The 27509-nt window shown below is 45.0% G+C and overlaps 1 protein-coding gene and 1 non-coding gene across 2 annotated transcripts; one reads left to right on the forward strand and one right to left on the reverse strand.

The window, feature by feature from the left end:
- Window positions 1-328: 328 nt before the first annotated feature.
- Window positions 329-17438, forward strand: LOC131231893 (disease resistance protein RPP8-like). The gene is made up of 2 exons (XM_058228244.1): window positions 329-3258; window positions 17141-17438. Exon 1 carries the CDS (start codon window positions 401-403, stop codon window positions 3185-3187), a length of 2787 nt encoding a protein of 928 aa, XP_058084227.1. The 5' UTR covers window positions 329-400; the 3' UTR covers window positions 3188-3258; window positions 17141-17438.
- A 5880-nt stretch (window positions 17439-23318) lies between these two features.
- LOC131232057 (small nucleolar RNA R71) lies at window positions 23319-23425 on the reverse strand. Its single transcript, XR_009164662.1, has one exon. It is a non-coding gene; the product is annotated as a small nucleolar RNA R71 (small nucleolar RNA).
- Window positions 23426-27509: the final 4084 nt, after the last annotated feature.

Genomic DNA, 27509 nt, shown 5'->3' on the forward strand with positions numbered 1-27509 from the left:
TCCTAAAGCAAGAGAAAATAAAGACACGTTAAACAGTGCTTACTCCAGAGATTGTATATTAACATTTGGGCTTTCACTTCGATATAAGTGGGCCAATGTTTGTTCATCCAAAACGTTGATAAGCTTGAAGGGGCTATGATTTTCTGATATATATGAATCCCCATCCGTAATGTCAGCCATCAGATGAACGGTTTCGATTGCTTAACCATGGTATGTATTTGTACAGAGCAAACTGGCCCAGTCCACTCTACAAGTGGTCCTCAGTACACGAAACAAGGTTGGGATTATTTTCTTCTCTGTTTCCTTTGAAGGGAAGAAATGACCCAACTCATTCTGCATCTGTGAGTTTTTAGCAAGGGATCGAAGTTTCTCGTGAGAAAAGAAAGATAGACAAAAGAAGATGGCTGTTGAGTCTACTGTTTCCTTGGTTTTAAGAAAACTCAGGGATGTACTAGTTCAAGAGGCAGTTTCCCTCTATGGAGTGCGTGATCAGGTCGAGTGGGTCGAGAGAGAATTGAGGCGGATGCGGTGCTTCTTGAAAGACGCTCACGCAAAGCAAAGCGGTGATGAAAGAGTGAAGAATTGGGTAGCGGATGTAAGAGATGTCGCTTACGATGCAGAAGACGTCATCGACACCTTCATCCTCAAAATAGAAGGACATATGAGAAGTGGGTTCGTCGGTTTCTTTAAAAGGTGCATATTCATCCATGTTGAATTATTGGCTCGACGTGAGGTCGGCAATGAGATAGAACGGATAAAGAATAAAATCCGGGAGATCTCTGCGAGCAGGCTGACATACGGCATTACAGATGTCAGCAAAGTCGAAGAAGGTAGCAGCTCCAGGGGTGAAAGTCTGCACGAGCAAAGGCAAACTTCTCCTCTATTTGGGGAGACAGAAGTCGTCGGTTTTGAAGAAGACATAAAGATATTAGTGGGACGGTTGATCGATGGCGATTCACGACGTTGTGTGGTTTCTGTGGTCGGAATGGGCGGTCTTGGCAAGACTACTCTTGCCGTTAAAGTTTATAACAATGATGCTGTAAAGAAACATTTTGATTGTTGTGCTTGGGTTTTTGTATCTCAAGAATACGCTGTGAGAGATCTTTTGCAAAGCATTATAAAATGCTTCATGCCTCTTAGTCAAGAAGAGTCTGAGAAGGTAGAGAAAATGAATCCTGTTCAGTTGAGAGAGAAGCTTTCCAATCATTTGAATGAAAGTAAATATCTTGTGGTGTTGGACGATATATGGAAGACTGAAGCATGGGATTCTATAGTAGCTGCTTTTCCAGATATGAATAATGGAAGTCGAATCCTAATCACCACCCGCAACAGAGATGTAGCTTCATATGCAGATGCACGGAGCTGTCCCCACGAGCTGCGGCTTTTAGGAGATGAAGAAGGATGGAAATTGTTTTGTAAAAAAGCATTCTTGGAACAGGGTATACTTTGCCAGCAAAATTTAGAGAAACTAGGTAAAGAGATTTTGGCGAAGTGTGGTGGTTTGCCTCTTGCTATTGTTGTCATAGGGGGGCTACTATCAAGAAAAGCAACAGATCCAAACGAGTGGGAGAAAGTACCGAGGCGAATTAGCTCCCAGTTCACGGATGATGAATCTCGAATTGCAAGAATATTAGCCTTAAGCTATGAAGATTTACCCTACCATTTGAAGCCATTCTTTCTCTACCTTGGTGTTTTTCCAGAAGACTATGAGATCCGTGCTAAAAAATTGATTTATCTGTGGACCGCAGAAGGATTTGTAGAGCCAAAAGGGGATGAAACGGTCGAGGAAGCTGCAGAGGTTTGCCTGGAGGAGCTAATCCATAGAAGCCTGATTCAAGTGTCAAAAATCCGTTCCATTGGTGGAGTTAAAAGCTGCCGCATCCATGATCTATTACGTGAACTCTCCATTTCAAAAGCCAAGGAAGACAAATTCGTAGACGTTCATCATAAACATACAAGTCTTCTCTCTCCATCAAATTCACGCCGGCTTGCTATTCATCAGGCACCTAGTAAGTACACTTGTTTAAATCACACCAGCTCACACCTTCGTTCAGTGTTATGGATCGATTTAATGAAGGGAGAAGTCAGGAAAAAGCAAGAGCAGTTTCTTTTCAGAGGATTCAGTTTGCTTAGGGTGTTAGATCTATCTTATATGAAAATGAAAAAGCTTCCAAAAGAAATAGGTACACTGATCCACTTGAGATACCTTAGCTTCAGGTTCGCTGGCTCGGACAGTTGTGACTGTTGCTTAAATGGGTGTGATTCGGACCCAGCAAGCTTCCCATCATCCATGAGCAATCTCCACAATTTAGAAACGCTTTATTTAACATCAGGTTCTCGGTCGGTTCACATACCCAGTTTTATTTGGACGATGCAACAATTAAGGCACGTGCATGTGCCGTACGGCAGCATAATAAGTAAAGGTGCGTGGTCTAAAATAGTGGGACATCCATCACTCGAACTTGATTCTTTAGTTAATCTCCAGACTCTAAAACGTATAACAGCTGGCGATTGGATAGGGGATTATTTGGAGAAGTTAACTAATCTAAAGAAACTGGGAATATGGGGGATCTACCGGAGTAGGCATGCAGAGGCATTGTCAAAGTCTCTTCCAAGATTGGACTGCCTCCAGTCTTTGTTGTTGGAATGGCACAGTACTATTCCAGGTTTTATGCCTATTTCACATAACCTGCATTTGAAGAAGATGTTTTTGAGGGGAAAGTTAGAGAAGCTACCTGAGTCGAATGAATTCTCACCTAACCTCACCAAGCTTACCTTGATATCCTCCGAGTTAATGGAAGACCCAATGGCGACATTGGAGAAACTAGCCAACCTTCGGATTCTCTCATTGGATGCTCATTCATATATGGGAAAGGAAATGGTCTGCTCTGCACAAGGGTTTCCTCAACTCGAATCCTTACATGTTGTAGAGTTACATGAATTAGAAGAGTGGATTGTGGAGGAAGGAGCGATGCCAAGGCTTATACATTTGCAGATTTGGAACTGCTCTCATTTAAAGATGCTTCCAGAAGGACTGCAACATGTGACTACCCTCAAGAAATTGGAGGTGTTGTACATGCCAAATGAATTCAACACCAGAATACAGGAAAATGGCGGAGAGGATTGGCATAAGATTCAACATATACCCTCTATCGAAATAAAACAGCGAGGTATCATAGGCAGGTAAATTTGGTTGCTTGTTTCTTCCACCAACGGAAAACGCATGGAAGGGCAAATTCAGCATCTCTACAAAAGCCAGTGAGTTTTTCTTCTTTTTTCGTTTATTTCCCTCATCTTGATTAGCTCTAGGCAATACCGTCTCCTGCAAATCATGCATGTTAGTTGTTGGTGAAAATTCCCCAACCAAAAATGTCTGAAGCCATTACTTCAACTACCTATGAATTGGCCCACATGAATGTGTGATTGGATAAGTGGCATCAGTCTGATTGCTCCCTGTTGATCGTGAACTTTTGACCATTTTGGCTTCCAGCTTGAGGGCTACCATTCAAATAGCAAGAATGAGCTTGCCAGTGCTATTTTCAGACTCTTTTCTATCTGGGAAAGGGTCCACAAGAGCAATGGTTATGATCATCTAAGAATGCAGCCACATGGACTGTTCTTAACATGCACTATGTTTTCTTTGAATGCTTAAGGATGTCTTGAGATTTGAATATCTCAAGCCTTCACAATCCAACCGCTTTATATGCTGTCACATGTGCCTAGACAGAAAACAAGTGCAAGATCTAAGCTGTCCATCTCAACACAATACCCATACCCAACACGAAAACTTGTCTCCGTTGTTCTAGACCATTGACTGGTTGGACAATCACACATATGGGCCATAGCCCAAAATCAGGGGAATTGACTATGTTAACCTTCTGATCCATGACTACAAATGGACTTAATGCAAAGCTGAGTGCACTTATAAATCTTCTATTGGGTGTCTTCATAGTGTCATTTCACAAAGAAGAAAAACATTCTTACTCAATGGATAGATTGGAAACTGTTAATCTGCAAACTTGAGTGCCACCCCAATTGTGGGAGTATTCGAAGTTTAACCAAAAAAAATAAATAAATCCAGATTTATATATTTTGAATAGCTTATTGAATTCTGAATGTTATTGAGTATTCGTCTAACTGATGTAATTTTTCTTGATTTTGTGGATGGTTATGTTGTTAATGTTTTCTGAGGTTTACTTGATACCATGTAAGATTGCTTTGTCCTTTTATGTTATGGTTTCCTTTTCTCAGGCATGTTATTTTTTAATGACACAATCACGTAATTTGTCACCATCTATGTATATTAATGACCTAGTAGTCTGAACGTCCTAATGTTTCTTCTGTTGGGACCCATCATTGATGGCTAGAATTGATCACTTTGGCACGGCAACATTCAGTATGCCATCTTGCAAGCAGAATTGTATGTACCCAACTGTTATAAATATTTGACAGAATTGTAGAGGAGGTTGGTTGATTCTACATCCATTAGATCCCACTCCCTCTAACATCACTATACATCAAATGTGGTACTCATGTGCAAGATATAGCCATCCATCAGGTGGAGCCATCGTGATTGTGCCCTGACCCATGAATCAGAATGGTCCAATAAGCAGGTGATCCACATGCATATATTGAATCTGGTTATGAGGTTTTATTAATACAGGTTGTATAGATTAGGAAAGGATTTCTTTCTTAGTTTTAGATAAATTCTCTCTTTTACTTAGTACAATAAAGAGCCCCCTCTAAATGAGTTTTATGTATGCCTTACCCTAATCCTACTCAAACTTAGTTACATAATATCTATACCTGAAATTCCCCTGGCTCTGCCAATCACGTCTAGATGTAGGGTGCACCCATGGATTTGGTAAAACAGAAAAGAAGACGTTAATGCAACGCAACTAAAACTATTTATTTTGCTTTAGTAACTTATGGGATCAAAAAAAAAAAAAAACTCATGGGATCAATCTTTTTTTTCTTTTTTTTTCCATTTTTCTTTTCTATTTTGCTTCATCAACTGAATTTGGTATTTATTTACCCACCAAGTTTAGTGTAAATATGCTTCAACTACTTGTTTGGATTTGAAAAAGCAAATTATAGTACGTTATTATCAAATTTTAATCCCAGTTTTGATTTTCCGACTGTTGCTTTGGTAGGAGAGTCTTACAGCATATGCGAGGCAACACGACCAGACAACATGTTGATGTATCCGAGAGGATGATCAGCCACACTGGGACTGAGACACGGCCCAGACTCCTACGGGAGGCAGCAGTTCCAGCCCTACTTTCTCTGCGCTTTCTGTATCCGCTTGACTAGTTCCATCGACGTGATGAGATTGCTTCCTTGAAAGTTCGTTTTCTTTTTATGGTTTTCATACTCTGTCCTCTATAATGGTGTGAGTTATTTGGATGATGTTTTCAGACATTAGCATGAGATCTGTAGTTTTATCTATGAATATCTTCATACACTGGTGTGTTTTATGGTGGTTGAATCCAATGATATATAATGACTTACATCCTCTGTAGTTGTAGATTGTGATTTCAGTTAGTATCCATCTGATTGTTGTGGTTTATACACTGGTGTCCATCTAATTGTGAGTATTTTTTTCTTCTTCTCTTTGAATGCTGCCTATTGCATATTTCAGAGTCTATCAATCTTTGTTTGGGCCCATGAATGGATGACAACCACATTCATGTGGTAGCTCACCAAATCCTCGGGTTAGGCTTCATCCACGTCAGCCAACAATTTTAAGGGGTCAAAATTGGCATGCATGTTATGCCACATGTACAGTGGATGGATGATAGCATCCTAGTAAGGTAGTTGGTAGGGTGGAAAGACTTCTAGTGTCATGGAAAATGGGCCAAATCGATAGGGGAAAAACCTGACCGTAAATTAGGATGGACCCCACAAAAAGTAAGTATTCATCTTGCCAATGATCAGTAAGTTGGGTCAGGTGGGCTTACTTGTTGGGCATTTGGTAAATGAGATACGAATCCATTCACTAGGGGTGGCAATGGGTTGGGTGGCCTGCCCAACCCAGCCAGCTCTGGACGGACTTGGAACTTTAGATTGGCCCGTGAGCCCGGATTTCATCCCTGTCATGTGTAATAATTTATCAAACTGGGCTTGGGTTCGAAGTCATTTTAGCCCAAACCAACCCTGCTAGGCTGCAGCCTGTCATGTGTTGCTCCATCAATTTTCAGGCTGAGCTTGGATGTCAGTCATTTTAGCCCAAACAAACCTGGCTCCACTCTATATATATGCATATGCATGTGTTCTATCCTAAAAATGTCTTATTCCTGTCCTTATTGAGAAATACACATGCATCTTAAATATAGACTATTGGCATGAGGCACACTTGATCATAGTTCCAAAACTCGGTGACCCAACCAAGAATGTCTGAGGCCATTACTTCCAACTACCTATGAATTGGCCCACATGAATGTGTGATTGGATAAGTGGCACCATTCTGATTGCTCCCTGTTGATCGTGAACTTTTGATCATTTTGGCTTCCAGCTTGAGGGCCACCATTCAAACAGTAAGAATGAGCTTGCCGGTGCTATTTTCGGGCTCGTCTATCTGGGAAAGGGTTCACTAGAGCAATGGTTATGATCATCTAAGCATGCAGCCACATGGACAGCTCTTAACATACACTATCTTTTCTTTGAATGCTTAAGAAAGTTTTGAGCTTTGAATATCTCAATCCTTCACAATCCAAATGTCGTATTGCCCAAGTGATCTTTCTAATCATCGATTACGATACGTGCCATGATAGAGGAGGTTGGTTGATTCTACATGCATATAGATCCCAGTCCCTCTAACGTCGCTACTCATCAAATGTTGTACTCATGTGCAAGATCAAGCCATCCATCCGGTGGAGCCATTGTGATTGTGCCCTGACCCATGAATCAGAATGGTCCAATGTGCAGGCGATCCACATGCATACATTGAATCTGGTTATGAGATTTTATTAATACAAATTGTATAGATTAGGAAAGAATTTCTTTCTTAGTTTTAGATAAATTTTCTCTTTTACTTAGTACAATAAAGAGCCACCTCTAAATGAATTTTATGTATTCCTTATCCTAATCCTACTTGTTGGGGACAAAAAGTACAAGTCCGCAGACTCGGACTTAATGCCTCGGATCATCAAAGGATGCGCCAAATCCGAGGCATGATTCGCTAAACCGAGACAAAGGTTGAGTCGGATCGGACGACTCAGCAGCATTCCGGGCATGCGTCGAACCGAGACAAAGGTTAAGTCGGTTCGGACGACTCATCAGCATTCCGGGCACGCGTCGGGCGGACCTCCTTACCAGATCGACCATCGCAAGATCAAGCCTCGTCCCGGATATCTTGGGATAAGGTCTCCGACCCCGGAGCTCACGGGATCGGATGAAGGCCCGAGAGGGGCACGATCCTATCTCCGTGATCCCAGGAGAAGATCCCGCGCACAATATCAGGAAGAGAATCCTCGTACGATTAAATGCCCCCGCAGCTATAAAAGAGGGACCCCTGTCACCTTGAGAGGTACGAAAAGAATTCTCTCTAAAAACTCATCAATATACTTAGACCCAGAATCCAGGCCTGACTTTGGCATCGGAGGGTCCCCTGCTCAAGCCAGGGTCTCCTTTGTCCTCTCTCTCTGTGCAGGTATACGAAGGTCAAAGAGGACGAACCGGATATTTACATCAACAGCTTGGCGCCGTCTGTGGGAACCGTACAAAAAAGCCATCTCATATCTCTATATTGATTTCAATGGTAATGACTAGAAGGACGGTCCCAAAGGAAGATTTGAATGAGATTGGAGGGCCGGTGGGTCCAGTCGTGATCCCCGCAGCCCAGAACCCACCTAACAACCGCCAACGAGGAGCGACCAGGACAAGCAACAATCAGCAGGGTCGCGACGATGGACGGTTGGATAAGGAGGTTCAAGAAATCCGGTCTGATATGAATGTGATGAAGCAGATGCTGGAACGAATGTATCAGCAACAAATGCAGCCGCTCCCGCATCCTCAAGGGGAGACAACACAACCCCAGGCGCACGTACCAACTACGGCGGTTGATCCTCAACCTTCCGCGCCACAGTCTCTCCGGCCGAGTCAACCCCAAGGCGGATCAGAACCATCTCCAGAGCAGTCAGCCAACGCTTCCCTACCCCCGACTGATCTTCGGCACGAGATAGAGCGAAGAAGGCGTAATCGCCCATCCATCGAAGGCACGGCAGAGAGCAGTGAACCTTGGAAAGCCGATATTCAAAATTTTAAAAGAGAAGTGCGGGAAGAGATGGCAAAAGAGATGGCGGACATGAAGCACGGCCGGAATGGATATTCAACCGGGTCCGAAGCGAAGGCGTCCCCCTTTGTGGACTCGGTATTGAAGGCCCGGTTGCCCGAGAGGTTTCGATTACCTCAAATCACTCCTTTCACCGGCAAGACCGACCCGACCGAGCATATTGAATGCTTCAGAACCTACATGGAGCTCCACGATGCCTCGGATGCAGTAATGTGTCGGGCCTTTTCTCTTACATTGACCGATGTAGCTCGACTATGGTTCAAACAGTTGAAACCAAAGTCCATCAGTTCATTCGCTGAGCTGAGCGACGCCTTCCTCACCAACTTCATCGGCGGAAAGAAGAAATTGAAGCCCCCCACACATCTGAACAACGTAGTTCAAAAGCAGGGAGAGCTATTGAAAGATTATATCAAGCGTTTTAATTTCGAATCCCTTCAGGTTCGAAAACATTCGGAAGAAACGGCCCTTAATGCGCTCATGCAAGGAGTTAGAGATAAACCATTCTTGGCATCTCTAGATAAAACTCCGCCCGATACTGGCAGAATTTATGGCACGGTCGGACAAGTATGCGAATGCCGAGGAAGCGCGAATCTGCGTGAAACTAAAACTTTGGCCAAAGAGTCGGCCAAAAGGAAGCCGACTCGGCGAGGAAGGAAACGCAAGGATGATCAAGCGCGTGATGAGCGAAGGTCAGGGAAACGGCCGGATCGAAGATTTTCCACATATACTCCCCTGAACAAGACTCGGGAAGAGGTATTGATGGAAATAAAAAACGAAGGCTTTGTTAACTGGCCCAGTAAGCTCAGGAGTAATCCTAATCGGCGGGACAAGGATAAATACTGCCATTATCACCGTGATCACGGGCATAGCACAAGTGATTGCCGTCACCTAAAAGAAGAGATCGAACGACTCATCAAAGACGGCCGACTCAGAGAACATATGGTTAAAGCTGGGGCAGCTGAGGCACGCCCGACCGAGAATCAGCCTATGGAAGAAATCCGGACGATTATCGGCGGTCCACAAGGTGGGGGCGACTCAAACAATGCACGAAGGAATCATGCAAGAAAACTTAGTCAGCCTCAGTCCGAGCTCATGATTATAAATCGGCCACCAAAAGAGAAGAAAAGGGAAAGATATTGCATATCGTTCACTGAGGAAGACGCCCGAGGTATCCATCACCCCCATGATGATGCGTTGATCGTCACCCTGGCGATCGCTAACCGAAAAGTATTCCGGATACTCGTCGATACGGGGTCATCTGCGGACGTGTTGTTTACTCAGGCGTTCAATAAAATGGGGATCGAACGGTCCATGCTACGCCCAGTTCGGACCCCGTTGATCGATTTTTCCGGAGGACAGGTGCTGCCCGAAGGGATTGTCTCATTACCACTCACTGCTGGTAGTGCCCCGCATCAGACGACGATGATGGTTAACTTCCTGGTCGTCGATCAACCCTCAGTATACAACGCAATACTCGGCCGACCTTCATTGAGTCTCCTCCAGGCCGTGGTATCCACATACCACCTTTCAATGAAATTCCCGACAGAGTCGGGAGTCGGAATTGTCAAAGGAGACTAGCAAGATGCGAGGCGATGTTACATGATAGCTGTAAAGGGAGCTGCCGACAAAAGTCCGACCAACATATTAACGATCGAATCATTGGACCCTCGGGGCGAGAATTATGAGCGAGGACAGCCGGTCGAAGATCTTGTCTTGGTCCCCTTGATCGAGACGGATGGATCCAAGACGGTACGAATTGGCTCGTCTCTACATTCCCCTTTGAAAGAAAAGCTGATAGCCCTACTCCGTAGGTATGCCGACGTATTTGCCTGGAGTCAGGAAGATATGCCCGGGATCGACCCCTCTGTGGTGACTCACCGACTCAACGTCGATCCGTCGTATCGACCGATCCGACAGAAGCGACGACCGCTCGGCCCTGAACGATACGCCATCATCAAAAAAGAAGTCAACAAACTCCTCCAGGCCAATTTCATAGAAGAAATACACTATCCAGAGTGGGTCGCGAATGTCGTGCTTGTAAAGAAATCCAACTGGAAGTGGCGAGTCTGTATTGACTATACCGACTTAAATAAAGCCTGCCCCAAGGATAGCTTTCCGCTTCCGAGGATAGACCAGCTAGTAGACAGTACCGCCGGACATGAGCTCCTTAGCTTCATGGATGCTTATTCAGGGTATAATCAAATTGTAATGCATCAAACGGATAAATCAAAGACTACCTTTGTCACCGACAAAAGCCTTTATTGCTACCGAGTGATGCCATTTGGTCTGAAAAATGCCGGCGCAACTTATCAAAGGTTAGTTAATAAAATCTTTGCCCGGCTTATAGGCCAAACCATGGAAGTATACATCGACGACATGCTTGTCAAAAGCATACACGCGGCAGATCATGTGAATGATTTGGAAGAAATGTTTCTAATCCTACGGAAGTTCCGGATGAAGCTAAATCCGAGTAAATGTGCTTTTGGAGTAGGCTCCGAAAAATTCCTCGGTTTCTTGGTCAGTCAGCGAGGAATAGAGGCAAACCCTGAGAAGATAAAGGCTTTGATTGATATGGAATCCCCCAAAACTATTAAGGACATCCAAAGGTTGACCGGGCGAGTCGCAGCACTTAATCGGTTCCTGTCCAGAGCCACGGATAAATGTCTCCCTTTCTTCAAACAATTGAAAGGAAGGCAAACGACGGGTTGGACGGAAGAATGTGAAGCGGCATTCCAACAATTAAAGTCATATCTCGGTTCTCCGCCTCTCTTATCAAAACCCGAATCAGGGGAGTCCCTTAGCAGTATCCGAGGCAGCGGTTAGCTCGGCTTTGATACGAGAATCCGAAGGAAAGCAACTGCCGGTCTATTACGTCAGCAAAGCGTTACTGCCTGCAGAAACGAGATACCCAAGCTTGGAAAAAGTCGCCTTGGCTTTAATAACTTCCTCTCGCCGACTCAGGCCGTATTTCCATGCCCATACCATCATCGTGATGACCGATCTTCCGCTTCGCCAGGTATTGCAGAAGCCAGAGGCTTCCGGCCGACTCACTAAATGGGCTATCGAGCTGAGTGAGTTTGATATTCAATACAGACCAAAGGCAGCAATCAAAGGGCAAGCCGTAGCTGATTTTATCGCCGAGGGGACGCTTCCAACCGAACTCTCAGTAAATAATGCGCCGAAGGACGGTGCAGTTCCGACATCAACCGCTCCCCCTTGCCCTATTCCATGGAAACTGTATGTCGACGGTTCTTCCAACGCGAAGGCCAGTGGGGCGGGGGTTGTGCTGGAAACTCCCGATAATACCTATATACAGTATGTCTTACGACTCGGATTTCAAGCGTCGAACAATACGGCAGAATACGAAGCATTGTTACTCGGCCTCCGACTCGCCGCTAGTATGGGAGTTACCCACCTAAGCGTTTTCAGCGACTCTCAGTTGGTTGTTAATCAAGTTACCGGTGTATACCAAACACGGAAAGACCAATTAAGAGCATACATGGAGAAAGCGAAAGAACTTGTCAATGGATTTCAGCTTTGTCGTGTCACTCGGATCCCTCGTACAGAAAACAGCAAAGCCGACTTATTAGCAAAGCTCGCCTCCGCCGATGAAGATGATATACCCAGGTCCGTCCCTATCGAATACGTTGACAAATCGAGTGTAAATGAACCAATTGGCGAGGCTGTCAACACAATCGACTCGGGACCATCCTGGATCGATCCAATCCGCCAATACCTTGACGAAGGAAAGTTGCCTGAGGATCGCGCCGAGGCTCGACGAATTAAGATCCGAGCCTCCCGTTACACCATACACGACGGAACCCTCTATAAGAAAGGTTACTACGCCCCGTTGCTGCGGTGCCTCAAACCCAGTGAGGCAAACTATGTATTACGGGAAATCCATGAAGGAATCTGCGGAAACCACTCTGGAGGGCGATCTCTCGCCCATAAGGTCCTACGACAGGGATACTACTGGCCTACTATCCAACATGACGCTCGCAAGCTCGTTCAAAAATGCGATAAATGTCAACGGTTCGCGGCAATTCTGAGGCAAGCACCCGAAGCACTAACACCGATGACTGGCCCCTGGCCTTTTGTACAGTGGGGCGTCGACATTATAGGACCGCTCCCTATGGGAAAAGGTCAGACCAAGTTTGCTGTGGTAGCAGTGGACTATTTCACGAAGTGGGCCGAGGTATAACCATTAGCTAAAATAACCGAGCAGAAGATCACCGAGTTTGTATGGAAAAACATTATCTGCCGATTCGGAGTACCCCGTACCATTGTTACAGACAATGGAAGGCAATTTGATAATAGGAGCTTTCGCGAGATGTGCGACAACCTCGGAATCAGAAACGTTTATTCTTCACCTCATCATCCTCAAACCAACGGACAAGTTGAGGCGGTTAACAAGGTTATCAAGCAAAATCTTCGGACCAAGCTTGGCCGAGCCAAAGGAGCATGGGCCGAAGAGCTCCCGAAAATTCTTTGGGCTTACCGAACTACAGCTCGAACAGCCACAGGAGAGACTCCGTTTTCATTAGCTTATGGCTCGGAAGCCGTCACTCCCGTTGAAATCGGATTAACTTCGGCTCGAATCACCTCATTCAATGCAGAAGAGAATGAAGAACTCCTTGCACTCGGACTCGACCTTTTGGACGAACAAAGGGAAGTGGCGCGGCTGCGCACGGAGGCGCGGCAACGACAAGTGACTCGGTTCTACAATACCCGAATTAAGATTAGAAGGTTTCGAATGGGAGATATGGTTCTCTGGAAAGTATTTTCCAACACCAAGGAATTTGGGTTGGGTACGCTGGGACCCAATTGGGAAGGACCCTATACCGTCTCGGGCACCATCCGACCAGGAACGTATCGGCTAGAAGACCTAAACGGACAACCATTGCCTCACCCTTGGAACGCTGAACACCTCAAGGTCTACTATCCTTAGCTCGGTACTCAATATTTAAAGATTCTGAACTAAGAAGGATTAAAGCCAAGTCAAATGAATAAAGCTAAGCATTTTTCTTTCATTTGTCAAAACACATACAAATACAACGTGTGAATACATCAAAGCAAAAAAAAATAAAAATCGAAGGGCCCTAGTAACTGTCCTCATGCACCGGCCTCGTCCCCAGCAGCAGTGTCTTCAGCAGCGGCGTCCGGATTCTCGGATTTCGAGGCTGCTCCGCCCTCGATTTCTGAAAGGTCAAGGTCAGGAAAAGATTTCTTTATATCCTTGACGCATTCCAGATATCCGCTTTGGAACAAGCGGTCCCTCTCGTCCTCGAACTCCACCGACTCAAGGAAAGCTTGGACGGCTTGGTCCCTGGCCTTCTCAGCCTCCCGACTCTTCTCGTCGGCCTGCTGAATATGCTCCGCCGCCTCAAGCTTAGCCCGAGCTAAGTCATCTGCGCACGAAGCATGAACTGCGAGAACTCGTCGGTTCTCTTCTTCAGCTTCGGAGAGAAGAGCCAGTACCCGAGCAACCTCTGCTTTCGCTTCATCCAAGGCTCTTCTGGAGGAAGCCGCCTCTGCTCCCGCATCTTCGGCAGCCTTCCGGGCAAGGGCCGCCTCGCCTGTCAGGACGCCGACTCGGATTTCGGCCTCCTCGCGTCGCCCTTCGGCTTCCGACAGAAGAGTCTGCAGCCGATGAGTCGAGGATAGCTCCTTGCTGGCCTTAATCAAGCAGGGAGCGAGTTCAAAAAGCACCCTTGCTGCATGGCTGACGGTTTGCGATGACGGAGCGTTGTAGAGCCTCACGAACTCTCTTTCGCCCCCGTGGGCTAAGGCCCAGGGAACCATCCCCGATACCACCTGCTGCAGGAAAGACGGCCCTTCCTGGTTCGTCTCCTCCCCTCTGGAGGATGCGGTCCTCGTCTCACCTTCCCCTCTGGAAGACGCGGCCCTGGTCTCTTCCTCCTGTCTCGGAACATCCGTCTCAATGTGTACCGAGTCGGGTGCCGCCTGAGGTTCCGAGGCAGCGGCCGCCGTCTCCTCCGCCCTTTCTTCCGGGTCGGGAATTACGACGACGGAAGGGGCAGAAGAACTCGCTGGCTCTTTCTCCTTCCGCACGACCCTTTGCCTCTTCGGCGGCCGAGGCTCCGACAGAAGAACTGACCGCGGCGGAGCCTTCAACTTCGTGACTGCCCTAAGGGGAGGACGAGCTCCAGTCATTTCTGAGGGAGCCAGTTCGTGAACAATCCTGAGATTGGGACGGGCCTCGAGCAGATCTATAAAAAAAAAAAAAAAACGAAGTAAGTCAGGGAAAATTCGGAAAATTCAGAATGTACATTTTCAATTACCTGTGACTTCCGAGTCTAGACCTGCAAGGGGAAGGCGTTCCGGCTGTAAAAGCACCTTCCAAGACCTATCCGCCGGATCCAACGTCCTCAACTCTTTGATCCGAGCCGAGGCACTGGAGCCAAGCTTCGGTCGCTTCTTCGGAATGTCTGCCAGACACAAGCCCGTCAGACTCTGAATATTGCAAAAAATGAAAAAGGGCGAGAGAGAGAAGACCCAAGTCACCTGCTCTCTGAAATGTCCGAGGAACACGAGCCTCGCAAGACCCGGACTCATCCATCTCCCAGCGACCACATGCCCAAAACCAACGCTCTCTCCAATGTTTGTTGGAAGTGGGAGGGTCAGTGATCAGGGAACCGCCTCCGCCTCGCCAAGCAGCGAAGACGTAGAAGTCAGGGTAGTTCGGATTCACTCGCACTTGGTACAAGTGGAGAAATTCGTCGACTGTAAGCGGTGGCTGTTCCATCTCGGCCCACAACACCGCACACCCGAATAAGTTCCTCCACCCATTCGGGACTATCTGCCCCGGGGCAATCTGAATGCGAGACAAAACTCCCCGGACGATGGCCTGAAGGGGCAGACGCAAGCCGCATTGCATTGACACTTGGTAAATCGCGACCGCCCCAGCAGGAGGGTGATCCGGCAAGTCATTCGGACGGGGGAGATAGGTGATGACCGACTCGGGGATGTGATACCCGATTCGGATTCTGTCTAAGTCCGCCTCAGTTAAAACTGAGGGAACCGGACCGCTTAAATCTTCCCCCGCTCTCCTTCTGACTCGGCGTGCGCCGATTCATCGACAGGAACTGGATCAGAGGTTCCCTCGGCAATCAACATTTCATCTTCTTCCTCCTCATCTTCCTCCATGCCCCTTGGAAAGTTAGGCCTTCCCGGGCGGGTTAATAAAGACGACCCACCACGAGAAGGAGCTACGGAAGCAGGGCGCTCCGCCGGAGCTTCAGTGACTCTCTCAGATAGAAAAGCAGCGTTGGCATCCACTGCTATCTCCGTCAGTAAGGAAGGCGATTCCGCAACAGTCCAAAAACGTTGCGCTTCGCCTTCGTCTCCGGAAGCTCCCCCCTGGGGACTTCGAGAACCCCTATCCGCCATTATTATCTAATAAAGAGGAAGGAGAAACTCACCGGAGGGAGAAAGGAGAACGAAAATGGCGGAAAGAAGCGCTGACGGTTAAGAGAAAGGAAAGGAAGAAGATGAAAGACTGAGAAGGCTCCTAAGGGAATGAAAAATAGGAATGGCAATAGAAGTTCAAAATGCGGGACCCCCACTAATTTATAAGATGGCCATACGGCGGAAGTAATTAATGGGGAAATGATTCGACGCCTGCATCGATTCCCCCGCTCGACACGTGGCGCTCGTCGACTGACGACAATAATGCCCTTGCTACGTGTCCAACCCTCATTGGCAGGATGTGCGATTTGACGGCTGACGGCGCGTGCGATGTCAGGAACCGAACCGCCTCCCGTCAAAGGCGACACGGAACGCATTAAACGACTACCTACTGTCTCGGACTGGGTTGTGGACCGACTCAAAACTCACTACTCCTAAGTGTCATATGAAACACACGGAGTAGGGGGGGCTTACTGTTGGGGACAAAAAGTACAAGTCCGCAGACTCGGACTTAATGCCTCGGATCATCAAAGGATGCGCCAAATCCGAGGCATGATTCGCTAAACCGAGACAAAGGTTGAGTCGGATCGGACGACTCAGCAGCATTCCGGGCATGCGTCGAACCGAGACAAAGGTTAAGTCGGTTCGGACGACTCATCAGCATTCCGGGCACGCGTCGGGCGGACCTCCTTACCAGATCGACCATCGCAAGATCAAGCCTCGTCCCGGATATCTTGGGATAAGGTCTCCGACCCCGGAGCTCACGGGATCGGATGAAGGCCCGAGAGGGGCACGATCCTATCTCCGTGATCCCAGGAGAAGATCCCGCGCACAATATCAGGAAGAGAATCCTCGTACGATTAAATGCCCCCGCAGCTATAAAAGAGGGACCCCTGTCACCTTGAGAGGTACGAAAAGAATTCTCTCTAAAAACTCATCAATATACTTAGACCCAGAATCCAGGCCTGACTTTGGCATCGGAGGGTCCCCTGCTCAAGCCAGGGTCTCCTTTGTCCTCTCTCTCTGTGCAGGTATACGAAGGTCAAAGAGGACGAACCGGATATTTACATCAACACTACTCAAACTGAGTTACATAATATCTATACCTGAAATTCCCCCAGCTCTGATGTAGGGTGCACCCATGGATTAGGTAAAACAGAACACAAGACATGTTAATGCAATGCGACTAAAACTATATATCTTGCTTTAGTAACTCATGGAATCAATTTTTTTTTTTTTTTTTTTTTTTTCCAATTTGCTTTTCTATTTTGCTTCATCAACTGAATTTGGTATTTATTTACACAACGAGTTTAGTGTAAATATGCTTCAACTACTTGTTTAGATTTGAAAAAGCAAATTATAGTACATCATTATTAATTTTTAATGCCAGTTTTGATTTGTCGATTGTTGCTTTGATAGGAGAGAGTCTCATGGTGCATGTGAGGCGACATGACCAGACAACATGTTGATGTAGAGACTGTTGGCTTGAAAGTTCATTTCCTGTTTATGGTTTTCATACTCTGTCATTATGTATAATGGTGTGTGTTAGTTATTTGGATGATGTTTTCAGACATTAGCATGAGATGTGTACTTTTATCTACCAATCCCTTCATACACTGGTGTGTTTTATGGTGGTTGAAATCAAAGGATGATGACTTAATCCTTTGTAGTTGTAGATTGTGATTTCAGCAGCATCCATCAGATTATTATGGGTTCATACACTGGTGTCCATATGATTGTGAATTTTTCTTTTTGAATGTTGGCTATTGCTTATTTTCTGAGTTGATCAACATTTTTTAGGGCTGCTGAATGGATGGGTACCTTAGTGGCACAACCAAGAATGTGTAAGGCCATTACTTCAACTACCTATGAATTGGCCCACATGACTGTGTGATTGGATAAGTGGCACCAATCTAATTGCTCTGTTGATAGTGTACTTTTGACCATTTTGGCTTCCAGCTTGAGGGCCACCATGCTAGTTTCGGACTCTTTTCTATCTGGGAAAGGGTTCACTAGAGCAATGGTTATGATCATCTAAACATGCAGCCACATGGACAGCTCTTGAAATGCACTATCTTTTCTTTGAATGCTAAAGGATGTTTTGAGATTTGAATATCTCAAGCCTTCACAATCCAACCGCTTTACATGCCATTACATGTGCCTAGATAGAAAACAAGTGCAAGATCTAAGCTGTCCATGTCTGTCAACGTGTGGCTCAGTAATCAGTCAGGTGTAGCAGTTGAACCATCAGGTGAGCTACAATGTACAAAACAAATAAATGGCTAAAACATGCTTTTCATGCACCGTGGCCCACATAATGAGTGGATGCACAAGGTATGCTATATGCACAGGTAGGATCAGAAAACAGTATAATGCATTAGGAAACCAATTTTCTTTGGCTAAACACAACTTAGTTTCCTTATGATGTGGAGTTTATGGAGTGCACGTCACAATACCTATACCCAACACACCTATACCCAACACGGAAACCTGTCTCTGGTGTTCTAGGCCATTGACTGGTTGGACAATCACAGAGATGGATCATAGCCCAAAATCAGGGGAATTGACTATGTTGTTTTTTTTTTTTCAAAAGAAGGCCCAATGTCTATTCAACCACAAAAAGAGAATTTACAATTCGGGGAGGCCCAGAGAAAAAGGACTAGGCCCGCCTATCGTGAAAGGCTGAACTAAAATAAACAAGCGAACCGACAGACTGAAATGGACTGGAGAGGCTACGAGATTCGAATCGCCCCCAATCCAACTCTATGGAGAACCAACTCTCTGCGAGTTTTGCGGGGGAGATCCGCAGACGAATGGAACGTTCTGTGGAGCTGATTTAAGCTACCCCAGCGGGCCAGGCTTATCCGCCACTGCATTGCCCGGGGATTTGTTTAACGGAAATTGATAACGTTCCCTGATAGAACTCGAACTGGTTAATGCAAAGCTGAGTACACTCATCAATCTGCTATCGGGTGTCTTCATAGTGTCATTTCACAAAGAAGAAAAACATTCTTACTCAATAGATAGATTGGAAACTGTTAATCTGCAAACTTGAGTGCCACCCCAATTGTGGGAGTAATCGAAGTAAAACAAAAAAATAAATAAATTCCAGATTTATATATTTTGAATAGCTTATTGAATTCTGAATGTTATTGAGTATTCGTCTAACTGATGTAATTTTGCTTGATTTTGTGGTTGGTTATGTTGTTATTAATGTTTTCTGAGGTTTACTTGATACCATATAAGATAGTTTAGTCCTTTTATGTTGTGGTTTCCTTTTCTCAGGCATGTTATTTTTTAATGACACAATCACGTAATTTGTCACCGTCTATGCATATTAATGACCTAGTAGTCCGAACGACCTAACATGTCATCTGTTGGGACCCATCATTGATGGCTAGAATTGATCACTTTGGCATGGCAACATTTGGTATGCCATCTTGCAAGCAGAATTCCAAGTATCCAACTGTTATAACTATTTGACAGAGTTGTAGAGGAGGTTGGTTGATTCTACATCCATTAGATCCCACTCCCTCTATCATCGTTACACATCCAATGTGGTACTCATGTGCAAGATCAAGCCATCCATTGGGTGGAGCCATCGTGATTGTGCCCTGACCCATGAATCAGAATGGTCCAATAAGCAGGTGATCCACATGCGTATATTGAATCTGGTTATGAGGCTTTATTAATACAAGTTGTATAGATTAGGAAAGGATTTCTTTCTTAGTTTTAGATAAATTCTCTCTTTTACTTAGTACAATAAAGAGCCCCCTCTAAATGAGTTTTATGTATGCCTTACCCTAATCCTACTCAAACTTAGTTACATAATATCTATACCTGAAATTCCCCTGGCTCTGCCAATCACGTCTAGATGTAGGGTGCACCCATGGATTTGGTAAAACAGAAAAGAAGACGTGTTAATGCAATGCAACTAAAACTATTTATTTTGCTTTAGTAACTCATGGGATCAAAAAAAAAAAAAAAACTCATGGGATCAATCTTTTTTTTTTTTTTTTCATTTTTCTTTTCTATTTGCTTCATCAACTGAATTTGGTATGTATTTACCCAACAAGTTTAGTGTAAATATGCTTCAACTACTTGTTTGGATTTGAAAAGGCAAATTATAGTACGTTATTATCAAATTTTAATCCCAGTTTTGATTTTCCGACTGTTGCTTTGGTAGGAGAGTCTTGCAGCGTATGCGAGGTAACACGACCAAACAATATGTTGATGTTAGACAGGCCACATTCCTTATATAGAAGATTTTGTATTTATCATCTTACCTTATGTAGTCGTTGTAAAACTCTATATATTCAATCCTTTAGGGTTGTCTGAAATGCAGAAAAGAAAAGGAGAATCATTCTCCCCAAAGCCTTCATTATTTTTGGTTTGTTTAAATGGTATCAGAGTAATACCGATCCTAATCCGGCATCTCTTCATCACTGGTCCCACCGTCTGTCAGATCCAGCCCTCCCCTGTTATATCCGGCTTGTCCTCTGTCAGATCGGACCCTCCCCACGCTCGTCCGATCTTCCCCAAGCCTGTCCGCACGTCCCTGCGCACGTCCGATCCCTGCTACACTTGCTGCGCTCTCACCTGCAGCATTTGACCCCTCCTGCTGCGCACGCCCCTGCTGCGCTCGCCCCTGCTGCATCCGATCACTTCCGTCCGCACATACGTCCGCACGTACGTCTGTACCTACTGCGTCCGCACGTACATCTGATCCCTACTGCATCTCCTGCTGCATCCGATCAACTCCTACTGCGTATGTCTTGCTATCTCTATCCAAACCCTTTTGTTGTTTTGATCTATTGTCGTTTGCTGGTTACGGTTCTGATATGTTTGGTGGTGATATAAACCCTTTTGTTGATTATTGTTCTGATTTGTTGTTGTTCTATTGCCTACAACCAACTCTCCTGCTGCAAGGTACCTTTTTCTTTGGCGTAGTTTATATCTCTTCCTATCTATGGACAAAGACTCCCGTACAGAGGCCCCACGATGTAGTTTCGATGGCACCAATTACAATCTATGGGCCATCCACTTTCAAAGTTTTCTTAAGGGTCGTGGTTTGTGGGAACTGATTGATGGATCTGTTACTGTTCCCGCTTCCACCGATGCCGAAAGAATGACTGATTGGGAAATGAAAAATGGACGGATTAGTACCTGGATTCTTGATTCCGTCAATCGATCAATAGCTGTTGGCCTCACGCCACATCGCACTGCTACGGCTATGTGGGAGCATCTCTAGATAATATATCAATAGAGTAATGCGACTAGGTTATTGTTAAGGGTCAAATATTGCATATCAGACCCAGTTGTTACCTGGATTTACAAACATAGTATTGTTTAACGGCCTGATTTAATCATGTTTGTGATGCAGAGTGTATTTACGAGCATGGACTGAAAAAGGATGCTTAAAGCATTGATTTAACGCTCTGATGACACCAAAGCATGGGATGGACCCCAGGAGACCAAGATCAACTGATTTGCATGCCAGGGATCCAAGAAAATTGAGGAATTGAAGCTCAAGTGGCCTGAAAAGTGTCCAGAATGCAAGATCATAGGGTTCCCACCATCTGATCAGTTCGAAACTTCATACGTGGCTTGAGGACCTTAAATGAACCGTACACGTAAAAATTCAGCTCCTGAATCACTGTGAAAGTGGCCCAACGGACAGATCAGCCCCTTTAATCATTATGTGGGGCCCGCCTCATATCTGGATATGCTTCAAAATTGTTCTAGACAGCTTAAATGAGGCAAGAAAATGGATGGACGGCACAGATTTCTTTCGAATATCACGATGGATCCTTATGTACATTGCATGTACATAGGACACATGTGCATGAGAAGTGCACCGGACGGAGACTCCGGTCAAACGCAGGTCTGACCGAAGTTTGTGTTTTGAAAGGAAACAGCGTCCGACGCTGTTCCGCTGGGCAATTTCTGGTGGGACTCCACAGCACCGGACGGGGGCTGTCCATCTTTAAAAAGGAATAAAGAAAAGACGGAAAAGGGGAGCGTTCGGAGGCAGGCTGGTTTTTGGCTTTGACGAAGGAAGATTTTGGAAGGCTGAGAGTTTGGGTCGTCTGGCAGCGTGAGGAGAGAAAGGAAGGAAAGGAGCTGGGCTGGGTTGCTGCTGCACGTCTGGAAGCTCGTCTTTAGTGGAGGATTGAAGAAAAAGAGGAAGGTTTTGGAGGGCTGGCACGTGAGGAGGCTGGGTTTTCTTCTCTTCCCTTCTTGTTCTTTTCTACTTTTTTTCTGTTTATTTACTTTGTCTAAGGGGTTCTAGCATGATCATGTTAGGCTAAACCTCTTAGCTAGGGCTAAGAGGTGAAGCTTGTAGCTTGATGGGAGATTTTTCTGCTTGTGCCTGTTGTTAGACTGAAATAAGATTGATTTGAGTATAATTAAGGGATTATTTTTAGTGTTTAATGGTCTGTTGTGACTGAAATTACAATGGGTCTGTGATAACTGTAAGCATGTTCCTTTTCTTTTATGTGCATAACGTTAGGAAGCCCTGTTGTTCACCATCGTCCCATGGGCATGGTAGGATGACAGTACCCTTCCTAACCTTCATAGCATGTTGATTAGTTGGTAATTAGTTTAATTCTGTTGTTTGCTGTGTCTCCTGGGCATGGTTTGGTGATGGAATCCATTCTAATTCCTATACTTTTCATCTCTTTAAAAACTAGATCAAGCAACGTTCAGTTTAAATTTCATAATTACTGATGCAGACATAAGATCTCCCTGATCTCTACAAGTGGATCCTCTGAATCCCTAGTTCCCTTCCTCTGAATTCCTTAAAGTTTTAGACAATTATTCCTTATATTCTATTTGGTTTAGATTTCATCTTAGCCTAGTTCTATTTCTATCTTTCTTTTAAAGAATTGTTCTTCTCTTTTTAGAATCTAACTTATTTTATTTTATTTTGCAGGTTTTAACTCAGGACTCCAATTTGGTAATTTCTTTCCAACTCCCTCTTTCTTGCTAGATTTTCCTAGGGTTAAGTTTTTAATTGAGGGCTGCGAGTGTTTTCATGCCCAAGTGGGCCCGTGACGACACTCGACGTCTCTTGACTGAAGGAGGATTGGTTGAGGGGTTGACTATCCATCACAGGACTAGACACCGCTTGAAATCCCCTGAGTTAACTGAGGTTATGGCTGAAGACCAACCTCCTCCACTTCCACCCAGGGTGGAGGATACCCAAGATGAGAATGAGGTGCAACAGGCACCCCCGCCTCGTACTTTACGAGATTATCTACAACCGGCGGGAGTGAGTATGCCCTCATGCATGATTTTTCCTGAAAATACAGGACAAATGGACATCAAGCCAGGAGTTATCCAACTCCTTCCCAAATTCCATGGACTTGAATCAGAAAGTCCATATTTACATTTGAAAGAGTTCGATGAGATTATAGCTACATTATGTTTTCCTAATGTATCTGAGGATACAATTAGGCTGAAACTCTTTCCTTTTTCCTTAAAAGAGAAAGCTAAGACGTGGTTACATTCACTGCGTCCTAGATCCATTGGCACATGGAACGATATGCAGAGGGAATTCATAAAAAAATTCTTCCCACATCATAAAACGATTACCCTCAGAAAAGCAATCATGAACTTTGCCCAAACGGAAGACGAAACATTCTTCCAATGTTGGGAAAGGTTCAAAGATTTGGTCAGTTCATGCCCACAACACGGATTTGAAACGTGGCGCATTACAAATTTTTTCTACGATGGACTGACATCTTCCATGCGCCAAATGGTCGAGACAATGTGTAATGGAGAGTTCATCAACAAAGATGTTGACGAGGTATGGGATTACCTCGATAGTCTCGCTGAAAAAATACAATCATGGGACTATTACCCACTGGCAAACACCACGTCTAGGCCGACTCAATTAAAGGAGAAAGGTGGATTATATCTCTTAAAAGAAGAGGATGATCTCAAGTGTAAAGTGACTACGCTCATAAGGAAAGTTGAGGCCATGGAAGGAAAGAAGGATAAGGTCAATGAAGTTGTTTGCGGCATCTGTGATTGCAACATTCACACAACTGAAAACTGTCCTACAATACCTGCTTTTCGAGGAGTGTTGAATGAACAAGCCAATGCTGTAAATAATTATCAAAGACCTTTTACTGGACCCAACTCCAACACATACAATCCTGGCTAGAAAAATCATCCAAACTTTAGTTGGAGGAATGGACAAACGGCGACTCCTCCAGGTTTTTTCAATCAAAATCCAAATCAAGTGAAACCTCAAGAGGAACTGGTTCAAAATCCTATACAAGAGCTGGCTCAGGCAATGCGGGGAATTACAGATTTTATGCAAAAGATAGATTCTCGTATGACGGTTATAGAAAAGGGGATGCTTCCTGCACAACCTCTCCCCAATCCTAAACCGCAGTACGAGAATAATGATCCCAGCTCTTCAAATTAGATGGGGCATGCTAAATCCATCACCACTCTTAGGAGTGGGAAGATCATTGATAAAACTCTTCCGGTTAGGCCCGAAAAGCCTTAAGAACCAGAAGAGGACAACAATGATGGATCCAGTGATGCCCCACAAAAAGTAGAACCGGAACTTCTAGAGAAGCCAGTTGCTCCATTCCCCCAACGGTTGGTTTCACCAAAACCTCTCTCTAACTCTCAGGATATCCTAGAGGTGTTGAAACAGGTGAAAGTCAACATTCCTCTGCTTGATGTCGTTAAACAGATACCTTCATATGCCAAATTCCTAAAAGACTTATGCACGACCAAGCGACGGAAAATTATTCAAAAGAAAATCTTCTTGACTGAGAAAGTGAGTGCCATCCTGAAGCAAGACGTGCCGCAGAAATTCAAGGATCCTGGTAGCCCAACCATATCATGTGTAATCGGGAACCATCGAATTGATCACGCACTTCTTGACTTAGGAGCGAGCGTCAATTTGATTCCCTACTCGGTATACAAACAGTTAGGTTTGGGTGAATTAAAACCCACCCTAACCACACTACAACTTGCTGATCGCTCTGTTCGTGTACCAAGAGGGATAATTGTCGATAGATTTTACTACCCTGTAGACTTTATCATCCTGGACACCGAACCCATCAATAACATGAGCACTCAGATTCCCGTCATTCTTGGTCACTCATTCCTCGCCACGTCAAATGCAATTATTAATTGCAGGAATGGTATCATGACTATGTCTTTTGAAAATTTGACATTGGAGTCAAACATCTTTTTCAATAACGGCAGCAACTCAGAGGATGATGGCGATTTCCACGACATTAACATGATTGACTCTTTCGTGGAAAATACGACACCTCTGACCTTATCCTCCGACCATCTAGAGACGTGCCTGGCCCACTCCCATGATTTTGATGATGACATGATTAGGGAGACGTGCGCCTTGCTTGATCCTGTACTTGAAGTTAACCGATGGAGGCCACAATTTGAAGAATTACCACAAACTGATGTAGTGCCTCTACCGTCTAACCTCAAGCCGCCGAAGCTTGACCTAAAACCTTTGCCCTCTGATTTGAAATATGCATATTTGGGTCAAGATGAGACATACCCGGTGGTGATCTCTGCCCACCTGGAGAAAGAACAGGAGAGTATGCTTATATCTATTCTCATTGAGCATAAAGGAGCCCTGGGATGGACGATAGCGGACCTCAAAGGAATCGATCCCTCGATTTGTACTCACCACATATATCTTGAGGATAATGCAAAAACCGCTCGGCAACCACAACGTAGACTAAATCCAAACATGAAGGAAGTGGTTAAAGCCGAGGTTCTTAAACTACTGGACGTGGGTATTATATACCCTATATCTGATAGTCAATGGGTGAGTCCAACTCAAGTGGTCCCTAAGAAGTCCTAATCACCATCGTAGCCAATGCTAATAATGAACTCGTGCCAATTAGAGTCACTCGGTTGGAGAATGTGCATTGACTACGGGAAGTTGAATACGTCACGAGGAAAGACCACTTCCCTTTACCATTCATTGATCGAGATCCTGGAAAGGTTAGTGGTCATTCCTATTCTGATTTTCTTGACGGGTATTCGCTATAACCAGATAGAGATAGCCCTCGAAGACCAGGAAAAGACCACATTTACATGTCCCTACGGCACCTTTGCTTACCGAAGGATGCCATTCGGACTATGTAATGCCCCTGCCACCTTTCAGCGATGTATGCTTAGTATCTTTTCTGATATGGTAGGGCAATATCTAGAGGTCTTCATGGATGATTTCTCTGTCTACGGTCCATCTTTCAGCAAGTGCTTGGAAAGTCTTAAATGTGTGCTGAAAAGATGTGAAGAAAAGAACCTGGTACTTAATTGGGAGAAGTGTCATTTCATGGTTCAGAAGGGAATTGTCCTTGGACATATCATCTCGTCCAAAGGAATCGAGGTAGATAAGGTAAAAATCGATCTTATCTCTAACCTACCTCCACCCAAGAACATCAGAGACGTGCGATCCTTCTTAGGACACGCAGGATTTTACAGGCGATTCATAAAGGACTTTAGTCTCCTCTCTCGTCCATTATGTAATCTTCTTCAAAAGGATGTTCCGTACGAGTGGACTGAGCAATGCCAGGAAGCTTTCACCAAGCTTAAAGGCACATTAACCACTGCACCTATCATGCAGCCACCCGACTGGAACCTTCCTTTTGAGCTTATGTGCGACGCTTCTGATTATGCTCTTGGGGCGGTCCTAGGCCAGAGAAAAGATAAGAAGCCCTACGCCATTCACTACGCAAGTAGGACTCTAAATCGTACCCAAGTGAACTACTCGACTACGGAAAAGGAACTCTTAGCCGTAGTGTTCGCCTTGGACAAATTTAGGTCCTACCTGATCGGATCCAAGATCATTATATATACAGATAATGCGGCACTGAAGTATCTTCTTTCTAAGAATGATTCTAAGCCCCGCTTGATAAGATGGATCCTTCTACTCCAAGAATTTGATTTGGAAATTAAAGATAAAAAGGGAGTAGAGAACGTAGTGGCCGATCACCTTTCTCGCCTTAATACCTCTGATTCCCTTGAGGCGACCCATATCAATGATATGTTCCCTGATGAACAACTGTTCAGAGTCTCCCATTCACCTTGGTTCGCTGATATTGCTAATTATCTTGCTACAGGTGCCATACCGACACAGTGGACTGCACAAGATAAGAAGAAATTTTTCACCGAGGTGCGCAACTTTTTCTGGGATGATCCTTATTTATTTAAATATTGCCCAGACCAAATTCTAAGGAGATGTGTACCAGACGATGAGCATCAGAGCGTCATCTCCTTCTGTCACTCAGAGGCCTGTGGTGGTCACTTTTCTGCTAAAAAGACCACGGCCAAGATTCTGCAGTGTGGCTTTTACTGGCCCACTATGTTTAGGGACACTCATGAGTTTTGCAAAGCTTGTGAGCGTTGTCAAAAATTGGGAGCATTGTCCCGTCGAAATATGATGCCTTTGAATCCCATCCTTATCATTGAAGCATTTGATTGCTGGGGCATCGATTTCATGGGACCATTCCCCCAATCGTTTGGAAATCTGTATATTTTGCTCGCCGTGGATTATGTCACTAAATGGGTCGAAGCGATTCCATGTCGAAAGAATGACCATCGCACGGTCATTAAATTCCTAAAAGAAAACATCCTTTCTCGATTCGGAACGCCTCGAGCCATCATTAGTGATGGGGGCTCACACTTCTGTAATAAACCATTTGAGAGCTTAATGAAGAAATACGGTATCTCTCATAAGGTGAGCACCCCATACCATCCTCAGACAAGTGGACAAGCTGAG

This window comes from Magnolia sinica, chromosome 17 (assembly GCF_029962835.1).
Source record: "Magnolia sinica isolate HGM2019 chromosome 17, MsV1, whole genome shotgun sequence".
NCBI classification, from domain to species: domain Eukaryota; kingdom Viridiplantae; phylum Streptophyta; class Magnoliopsida; order Magnoliales; family Magnoliaceae; genus Magnolia; species Magnolia sinica.